Source organism: Trachinotus anak, unplaced genomic scaffold (assembly GCF_046630095.1).
Source record: "Trachinotus anak isolate AG129_WGS33_773 ecotype Australia unplaced genomic scaffold, CSIRO_AGI_Tana_v1 ptg000010l, whole genome shotgun sequence".
In the NCBI taxonomy this organism is placed as follows: domain Eukaryota; kingdom Metazoa; phylum Chordata; class Actinopteri; order Carangiformes; family Carangidae; genus Trachinotus; species Trachinotus anak.
This window is the reverse complement of record NW_027273861.1, coordinates 23,447,075-23,457,581: the sequence shown is the minus strand read 5'-3', so window position 1 is coordinate 23,457,581 and position 10,507 is coordinate 23,447,075. Positions and strand designations below refer to the sequence as shown.

Here is a 10,507-nt window from a genome sequence, read left to right as displayed (position 1 = left end):
AGATGCAACAGAAAACTTTGTTTTGTTCACAAGTTTATATTTTGAGGGGATTGGTAAATGTTCCATGTTAATGTGCTCATTCTGGAGCACTGCGGGATATGAGATGAGACGAGGCGAAGTACTTTACTTCCCTGAGGTAACACATATAACCAATGTGCCGTGGAGTTTAGAATCACAATGAGTCACAGAGGAATTATTTAAAATGTACGTCCTGAGAGCTTTGAGTTGTGACACATGCAGTTACAGCTGTTACACCCTGAATAATGGCATCTGTATTTTCTTCTTTGCAATGAGGTGTAAAATGCAAGAATGTCTTCTTTGTAAAGAGGACACAGTTTAGAGGGTGGAGAGATCATTCTGGACAAAATGAGTCAGGATATTTCACACATACATATGAACCATTCCATATAACCAATACCTTTTATAATTTGGAACATTTTGCTTATTTTATGTTTTGTATTTTATGTCTCTACTTTTTATTCGATGAAATATCTGAATATTTTAAGGAACTGAACTATCTGAATCCGATCTAAAAGCTCTCATGTGGCCAGGGTTGTCTGCAGCATAATCAGAATCTGATTTTAAAAGTCTTATGTGAAAACAAAATGCAGCTCACACTTGCCAGTCACCAGTCGCTACTGGTTTTTTTTTTTTGGTTTGTTTTTTTTCCCAGAAGTAACATGTGATGAAATATATTATTCAGAAGCAGAAATTATTGGAAAAGCTAAGACATCATATAAGTACAATGAGCAGGTTGAGTATCTCTGCCAGAATGGTTATGAGGGACGTTTTTCTATCACCTGTGGACAAGATGGTTGGACCGGGTCTCCACAATGTAGAGGTAAGAAAATACAATACATAATACAGTTGAAAGGACTACACTGTTTTTTCCTTCCCTTTGTTAACTGTTATTGTTCACGCTTACCCCACAGTTAAAGATGTTTTTAACTTCCAAACACTGTAAAACAGTTTCACTTACTTCAGATTATTAGGAAATGAATCTCAATGAGTATAAACAACAGAGAATCTGTGATGTTGGAGCAAAACCTGGTTTTCTAAAGAATGGCATTGACAGTAAAATGTGTGGAGGTCTGATGTTTTTGAAAGCATCTGTTACCTGTTGCTGCAAGCATCTTTTATTTTATTATTCAACTCTTGCAGCATTTCAAACTGATTTATTTAGAAAATGATACTGGGACAAAAGGGCAATGCCTCATTTCCATCTTTACAATTGGTCTGCCTCACATTATACATTTTTAAAGGTTGCACAAGTTTATATTTTGAGGGGATTGGTAAATGTTCCATGTTAATGTGCTCATTCTGGAGCACTGCGGGATATGAGATGAGACAAGGCGAAGTACTTTACTTCCCTGAAGACATGAAATAGTTTCAAAATGTGATTTTATAGACACCTGAAAGGAAACTCCAATCCTGATATACTGTTTTATTAGATAAAACACCATAATAATTTAAGGAACTGAACTATCTGAATCTGATTTAAAAAGTGTTATGTGAAAACAAAATGCAGCTCACACTTGCCAGTCACCAGTCGCTACTGTTTTTTATTTTCCAGAGGTAACATGCCCTCAAAAGCGTTACCAAAATGCAGAAACTATTGGAGGAGCTAAGTCATCATACAAGTACAATGAGCAGGTTGAGTACGTCTGCAAGGATGGTTTTGAGGGACGTTTTTCTATCACCTGTGGACAAAATGGTTGGATCGGGTCTCAAGAATGTAGAGGTAAGAAACTATAATACAAACACTGTTTTTCCTTCATTTTGTAATCTACTATTGTTCATGCCCAAACCTGCTGAGCTTAGTGGCTCTCAATCAATTTGAACATCATAAAACAGTTACAGTTACTTCAGATTATTAGGAAATTAATCTCAAAGAGTAAATACCTCAAATAATCTTTTCAAGGAATAGCAGTGACACAGGAAAAGGTGTGGTTACCTGTTTTTTTTTTCCAACCAGTTTTCTTGAGGATGCATCTTATCATTTTATTATTCTGCTCTTGCATCATTTCAAACTTATTTCTTTATTAAGTGATACTGGGGGCAACAGGTCAGTGCCTCATTGGCAAAAGTGGCCTTGCATTTTATATTTTTAAAGGTTGCACAAGTTTATATTTTGAGAGGATTGGTAAATGTTCCACGTTGATGTGCTCATTCTGGAGCACTGCGGGATATGAGATGAGACAAGACGAGACAGGAGTCATCCACTGGGGACCATGAAAGTCTGTGCAAAATTTTGTGTGCATCCGTAAAGTGGGTGCAAACTTTGACCTGCTGGTGGCACTATAACAAAAATCAAGGATTCACCAAAGTTATTAGGATTTATCTTCTGAGCACCACAATAAAATATTTCCGTCTGCAGCAAAGTGGTGAATCAACACACTGACACTGTCGTCCCTCGAGCCTTAGCATTAGCATGGCTAAGAATGTGTTGTTCCATCATTTGGCCGATGCTCTTCTGTCTTTAATTTCTACAGAATGTCGAAAACCCATACTTCCACATGGATTTGTAGTTGGTCCGTACAATGACACACTGTACTACACCTGTGAAGAAGGTTATAAGCTTAAGACCACAGGCTGGTGGGGTGGAGCCAAATGTGGAGACCCAGCGATTGAGTTTGTGCGATGCATCGGTAATGAATATTTAATGCCTTACAGGTTTACTTCTAACCAGCATCAAGCAAATTGACCACGGAGGCTTGTCAATGTAGAATATCAGCATTTTAATTTAGAAGGTGAAACAAAGTTTTAATTTAACCATTTGTTTGCTGCCTAATGTTCTTGAACTCACTGTATCCAATCAGTATCCCTCTCTCTCTGCTGCTTGTATCGCGATATTGGCCTGAACGTAGGACGATCCTGACTAGACAGACGGTCTAATCACCTGACTCATCACTGAAGCCTTTTCTCTCATATAAGTTAAACATGAAATACAACAATACATAAAACCCACATTTGTGTAACAACAGTCTCTGTCGAAGACCATGCTGCATTGGTATTCTCCCCATTCAACAAGAATATCTGATGTTGTTGACACATTGTCTTATATATAATATAAGACAACCCTCACTCTTTCAAACCTAATTTCCTGAAGAAGAAATCTTCTTATATTCCAGCCAGTACAGTATTTTTGCAATGCCGTTATAAAAACAAGGATATAAATAATCACCATTTCTTGAAAGAGAGCTCAGTCCCACCCACTAACACAAACAGACTGTACACTGGCAGCCAATGCACCTTGTACCATTCCTCGTACTAAGCGAAATGTGATATCAGCCCAGCCACAGCACATTTTGGAACAGGCCACATGATTGAATGATATGTTGTTGGTTTTTTTGTTTTGTTTTTGTGATAAAGTGGCATTGCGGATGCAGGATATTTTTGAATGCAGACATTTTGTTTATATTGCTAAAATTATTTTTGTAACAATATTCAGACCTAATTGTTTTTTATTGTGTCACCTGTAGAGGAAAGCAGCTGTGGAAAACTTCCTGTGATTCCTAACATGAAAGTGACATCTGGACGTGATGATTATGAGAAAGGTGCTAGTGTCCAGATAATTTGTGAGGAAGGATACACTGCTCAGATTGAGACCTTAACGTGTCTTGAGGGGAAATGGAATTATGATGCAGAATCACTCAAAGACATCTGTGCCCGTGAGTCTGTCCTATTCTATCAGATTAAGGCATTTATGAAGAGATTGCAGGGTATAACCAAACACACTGAAAATGTTTTCATCCCTTTCAGCTAACGTCAGACCATGCAGTCCTCCACCTAAAGTTGAAAATGCTATTGTTGAGACTTCACCTCAGAAGGAATACGCATCTGGCTCTGATGTAACTTACAGGTGCCGTGATCATTATACAATTAAGGGAGACGCCACGATTACATGCGACAATGGAAGTTGGGAGGAGGTTACCACTGCGTGTACACGTACGTATACCCAAAAGCATTTCAAACTCACTCAACATACTACTCACGAAGAGATCACTCTGTACTGTAGTACAACTACACTGTATAAAAAATGGACAACAAAACCCCCAGTCTCTGGTCTGTGTAAAAATGCATTTTAAAATTCAGCCAAAGCTAATTCAGCTTCAAAAATTTGTGTAGGATGAAGTGAAATCTTTTCAGATATTATATGAGACACCAGGTTACCGTCAGCATATTACATGAGTAAAAGAATTATGTGTTAGGTCAATTTTATTCAAACTAGATTTTTTGAAAAAGTGGCAGCCCCGATGTACTATAACTTTGAATAGAGAACTTTTGCTTATTTATTGTTATTTTAACAACTCTAGTGGGGAGCAGGGGTAGAGAACTTCCTATTGCAGAAGTAAGATCTCACCATAATAATAATGAGCAAGGAAAAAGTGTCCCAATTATTTCCGTGCATACAAGTCATCCTCAGTCTCATCCTATCAGATGAAGGCATTTATAAAGAGATTACAGGGTATAACCTAACACTGAAGATGTTTCCATCTCTTTCAGAAGCTGGCAATCCCTGTGGGCCTCCACCTGATGTTGAAAATGCTGATATTGTGACCTCAGCTCGGGACGAATACTCGTCTGGCTCTGAAGTAACTTACAGTTGCCGTGATAATTATACAGGGAGGGGACAGGCCACAATTACATGCACCAATGGAAGATGGAGGTGGAGAGGGTTTTCATGTAGCCGCACACGTACGTATACCCAAAAGCATTTCAAAGTTACTCACAGAAAGCCTTAAGAAGACTCCTGTTTTAAACCTGAGTTTCAAGATTCTGAATGCCATTATAGATGTAAAGGGAGAAAAAAGGAATTATAATTTGGGGGGGGCTTGGCTTTAAAAGACAAAGCCAGAGCTAATTCAGCTTCAGCTTTGGGACAATTTCAAAACAGCTCTCATGTGTAGTGTAATGTAAAATCATTTCACATATTAAATGAGACACTGGATTACTGTTGGCATGTCACAAAGAGATTGCAAATTAAACTTACTGCTATTCAGATGCTTTGTCTGTAGGAACATTTGGATGATTACTTTCAAAGTTTTTAAATTACATCTTGTTGCAAATTACCCAGGAATAAGGATGGTATGGAATTTTCTTTAAATCAAAAATATCCTATTTAACATAATGTAATATTGTATATACCAATATAAAAGACCCAGTGTGTGATTGACAGAGGAAATGGGACACTTTGACTTAATCTAAAAAAGAGTGCTTACGTCATTGTGACACTTAAAATACACTATACAATATACAATATACAATATACAAAAGTAACAAAACATGAAAATATAAAACATGTATCATACAAGACAAAGACACATGTCTTTTATATTTGTCATCTCAGAGTAAATCAAAATACCTTAAACGTTTAACTGCAAAAACTATACAGGTTAGATAGAGCTGGATGCATGATTTTCACCCACTGTATGTTGCAATGTGATACTGAACACAGAAATCTTCTCCCACAGCTGCCACTCAGGGATGGTGATGCTGATTTTCATCAAGGTCCAAAGAAGTCTCAGTAAAAAAAAAAAAAAAAAAAAAAAAAAAAAACCCTTCTATGTGTATTTGCTTTGGTTGTTCAGTCGGAACACACATTATTCATACCTACATACATGATCCGCTATAACTAGGCTGTACTGAATGACTGAATCTAACAATCATTTGTGTGATAAGTGGTCTGATATTATAAAGCTTTGGCATACTGAATAAAAGAGGAGAACATAATGAAAAAACTTTACTTGTTGGTTTTATTCAGTATTTTTATTCTGAAACCAAGCTTTATTTAAATGGGTTTAAGGTAAGGTTTTGAGGTAAAGCATAACAAAAATCAATTGTGGCTTCAGCTTTTCAATAGTAGATTTCAGCTTAGTATTAATTATTCTGTGACAGTGGTCTCTCTCAATACCATGGTGCGCCTGTTATGCACTGTTTTACAAGGAAGAGAAATTAGCTTTTAACAAATGAATCAAATTGATGTCAATATAAGATTTTTTTTTTTTTTTTTTTTTAATTATGGCCAAATTTGCAACAAAACTTAAAGGTGAAAGCATTTTGATGCCGGCATTAAAATGACAACCAATTAAAACATAATAATAATAATAATAAATCTTAAATTCTTATTTCAATGTCTGTTGCAAATCTTTAAAAACATTCCACAAAAATTAAATTACATAATATAAAATTATTATTATTATTGTTGTTGTTGTTGTTGTTGTTGTTGTTGTTGTTGTTGTTGTTGTTGTTGTTGTTGTTATTATTGTTGTTGTTGTTATTATTATTATTATTATTATTATTATTATTATTATTATTATTATTATTATTATTATTATTATTATTATTTAAATGTGTTTTAGGTTCTACATACATTTTGATACTTGGAACTGTAGTGTTTATACAAACAAAAGTATTGTTGATTTAAATCTGGTTTACTTAACTTAATGCATTTTTAACTGTATTGTTCACCTTATACATGGAAGGTTTATAGATTTTCATCTCCCCTCTGTAACTTGTCTGCCCAGTGACATTGTGGGGCTTTTACTTTTTGGTTTTAAAGGTTAATTCTAAGTTTTTGGTTACAGTTAGAATTAAGTTTAAGGTAAGTAAGTTAAGGGTTGGAATGGGGGTTCGGCAAATATCAGGTTTAGGATGAATATATTTCCTCAAATTAAGAAGAACAAGTGACAGTGACGTGTTTTTCAGGATTTCAAACCTGAAATTTCCTCAGCAGCGTTGAATGTACTTTTAAGAATGAATCATTAAAGTTTAAGAAAATGGAATAATCAAAAATCAAACCAAATTACGTGACTTACTAATTGTTCCCCCGAAAGATTTTTGCAGTGGACTTAGTACTGCAGTGTCAACACTATTGCCACATGCCACATTTACTGTGGTCATCAGCAGATACTCACAGTCATATAAGACATTGAGCTTTAAAGTCTATGTCCTTATGCAAAGTTGGCTCGAGTTTGTCATGAACCAGTCTGGTTTATGTTTGCCTTAATGCTGCTGTGTAGATGATAGATTGTTTAATGTGATGTTTCTGACTGAAATTTCCCTGGACCAACCTGTCAGGTCAAATTTAATTTATCATAAAGTTTGATAAATTCCTCCCAGATTGAGTTTTGTCAAGTCAGAATAGAGGTATGCTCTCTTTTCCAGTGGCCTTAGTGAAGTGGACAAAAAGTGGCCTCATTTGCTGCATTATATAAATGAAGCTAATAGGAAACCAAAGAAATACACGATGAAGGGTCTATGAACTGATTGTTGTTGCACAACTTTTCTGGAGCTTTCAGGTAAACATATGAACAGTGTGTTCCTGCGTGTTTCGCCATGTGTCATACTGTGTTCATACTGCCTTGTGCAGTCCCACTGGGCAGTCCATGTTGTGACCCTCAGTGCACCCTGAGGACTGCAACTGGAGATAAACACACAGGAATTTTGCACAGAGAGCAGTCATAGGACTTAGCCTCAGCTGGACTCTTATTTGTCGCTGCACAGCTGCTTGCTGGAATGCAGCTGTCTTTAATACTTCTGTTGCTCCATCTGTGGAGGAATGCCTCATTTCCATCTTTACAATTTGGTAAAACTGGCAAAGCATTTTATACTTTTAAAGGACTTTATATTTTTAAAGGATTGGTAAATGTTCCATATTAATGTGCTCACTGCGGGACATGAGATGAGACAAGAGGAAGAACTTTACTTCTGTAGATAAAGAACTAGTCAGGAGATGCAGGAAATTAGAAACAAATTACACATGAAATATGAACTGCATGTGAATTTTTTTTTTACAGTAAAACATGTATATGTGTATATCAGTGTACTTCATAGTAAAGTATTGCTTTTGAATAATTTCTATTAATTTCTTTCAGACAAACGATGTAAAAAACTTAACATCAGTAATGCATACATTACACGCAATAAAAAGGAGAATTATACCCACCACGAACGAGTTCAATATGAATGCAGCAACAGCAAAAAATGTTTTACTTTAGTCTGTAGCCAAGGTAATTGGACCGGAATTCAGACCGTACAACAAATAAAGTTTGCCTGTGAATTCATATGTATTTTTGATGTCAGTTGTTTGATGTTTGGCTGTCAGTGTCTCTGTCGTTCAACACATCACTCTGAAAGCAATTCCAATAGTTTTGTTCACCATTGTCATTGATCAAATTAGATTTATTCAAAATTACAGTACTATATGAGGGCACATCTTTGATAGTGGCATGGCTTCTGATTTAAACCAGTCAATTTCATATCCAGTTATCCACTTAGAATATGAGTTTAGAATTGTACAAAATTCTGGATCCACAAATGCAGGGTCACTAGTTCTCAATAAAACATCATCTGCATAGAGAAAAAGTTTGTGTTCTTCATCACCTGTCTGCACCCATGTAGGTTTACAACACAAGTGTCCGTGAAGGTTCTCAGTCATCCAGGTCATCGTAGTCATTAAGTGCTGAAGTTGAAGGCAACTGGACTTCTTTTGATTCTTGAAGATGTTTCTCTCATACAAGAGGCTTCTTCAGTTCTAAAGAGCAGTGTGGTAAACCCAGTTATTTAACCCTAGGTGGGGACAAACACCTTGGAGGTGGCCCTGAGAGTCGTTGACTAGCCATCATGTGAGTTGTTAGCGTCACATGCGCCAAGGTGTGACTCAAAACAGAGTCTTTGCCCCCCCCCCCCCCCCCCCCCCCCCCCCTGTATCATGTGACTCGTTAAAGTCACATGGCTCCAGGTGTGAATGGGGGTTAACTCACATGATGGCTAGTCAACGACTCTCAGGACAACCTCCAAGGTGTTTGTCCCCACCTAGGGTTAAATACCTGGGTTTTCCACACTGGTCTTTAGAGCTGAAGAAGCCTCTTGTATGAGAGGCGAAATGTCTTCCTAATTGGTCCAAATGCAGATTTTTCTACACTGCAAAACAAAAAGGAGAGTTCCACTTCATCACAACAGTTTTCTCTTTAGTTTTAAAAAGACATCATCTCCAGCCATTCCAGAGTTATTGTTAGGCTGTTCTTTGACCTAACTGCTAATGCCAGCAAGCTAACATGCCCAAAATGACAATGCTAACATGTTTATGTACAGCAGGTGTGTTTAGTGTGTTAGCTTTCTAACATTATCTTATATTCTAATTATATTATATTCTGATTGTCACTGCACACAAAGTACGGTTGTGGTTAATGTGAATTTCATTTGGTCATTAGTTCTCAGGTAATTAGTCAAAAACCAGACTACTGGAATAGGCTAAACTGAAATGTTGCCATACTGGTGGCACTAAAAGTTAATGTTAAGGCTTCACCAATGTAATGATGACTGATGCTCACTGGATGTAACTTTTTTCTGTCTTTAATTCATACAGCATGTGCAAAACCCAATGTCCCACATGGATTTATAGTTGGCCCATACAATGAGACACTGTACTATACCTGTGAAGAAGGTTATAAGCTTGTGAGTAAAGGTTGGTGGGGTGAAGCCACGTGTAATGACGGCATCTGGTCTGGACTTGAACAATGCATTGGTAATTAATGCCTTACAGGTCTAGTTGTAACCAGCATAAAGTAAATTGACCACAGTGGCTTGTCAATGTAAAATATCAATATTTTGGTATGACCCCAGCCACAGGACATTTTGAAACAGGCTACATGAATATATTATTTGTTATTTCAATTTTATTCAAACTCGATTTTTATAAAATAGAAAGATAATTTTGAATGAAGAGTTGTTTATTTATTGCTAACATAATTTTTTTGTAAAAATGTTTAAACCTAATTATTTGTTATTGTGTCATCTCTAGAGAAAAGCAAGTGTGGGGAACTTCCTTTGATTCCTCATAGGAAATTGGCATCCGAACGTAATAATTATAGGCAAGGTGAAAGAGTCCCGATTATTTGTGAGGAAGGATACATCGCTCAGATTGATCACATAACATGTCGCAAGGGAAAATGGCAGTTAAATGGAACACCACTCAAAACAATCTGTGCATGTGAGTCATCCTCAGTCTTCTTTTATCCGATGTAGGCATATATAAAGAGATTACAGGGTATAAGATAACACTGAACATGTTTTCATCTCTTTCAGCTATTGCCAGTCACTGCAGTGCCCCACCCAAAGTTGAGAATGCCGTTGTTGTGACTTCCCCTCAGAGGGAATACTTGTCTGGCTCTGAAGTAACTTATCACTGCCGTGAAAATTATATATTGGAGGGAGATGCCACAATTACATGCAACAATGGAAAATGGGAGGAGAGGAACATTACATGTGCAGGCACGTACATCCAAAAGCATTTACAAAATAACTTGCAGAAAGCTTTAAGAAGACTCTAGTTTACAACAGAACAGTCCACAATATAGAACAAAGTCAAGAAACAAAACTCAAAATTTCGCAAAATTATATCATTACTAAACTAAATTTCCACATCTTGGTGTGTGATCAGACCTTTTATTAAGTCCTTTACAAGAAGCTGCAAATCAATTCCATGTCGTTTTACAGCAAAATA

At 36.6% G+C, this 10,507-nt stretch overlaps 1 protein-coding gene across 25 annotated transcripts in view; it reads left to right on the top strand.

Annotated features, from left to right (window-relative positions):
• Positions 1-10,507, top strand: part of cfh (complement factor H) — an 81,598-nt gene that overhangs the window by 54,659 nt on the left and 16,432 nt on the right. For 10 of the 25 annotated variants that reach the window (XR_011692107.1, XM_071486291.1, XM_071486286.1 and 7 more), the window contains 2 exons: positions 674-841; positions 1,574-1,741. Coding sequence is in view for 24 of the 25 variants with exons in the window: in XM_071486291.1 (XP_071342392.1) it covers positions 674-841; positions 1,574-1,741 (336 nt within the window). In the remaining variant the exon portion in view is untranslated. Of the gene's footprint in view, positions 1-673; positions 842-1,573; positions 1,742-2,492; positions 2,649-3,482; positions 3,672-3,762; positions 3,949-4,506; positions 4,699-5,018; positions 5,560-9,370; positions 9,530-9,805; positions 9,995-10,089; positions 10,276-10,507 lie in introns of those variants that run through there. The other 15 variants (XM_071486294.1, XM_071486293.1, XM_071486301.1 and 12 more) reach the window with 11 other exon arrangements.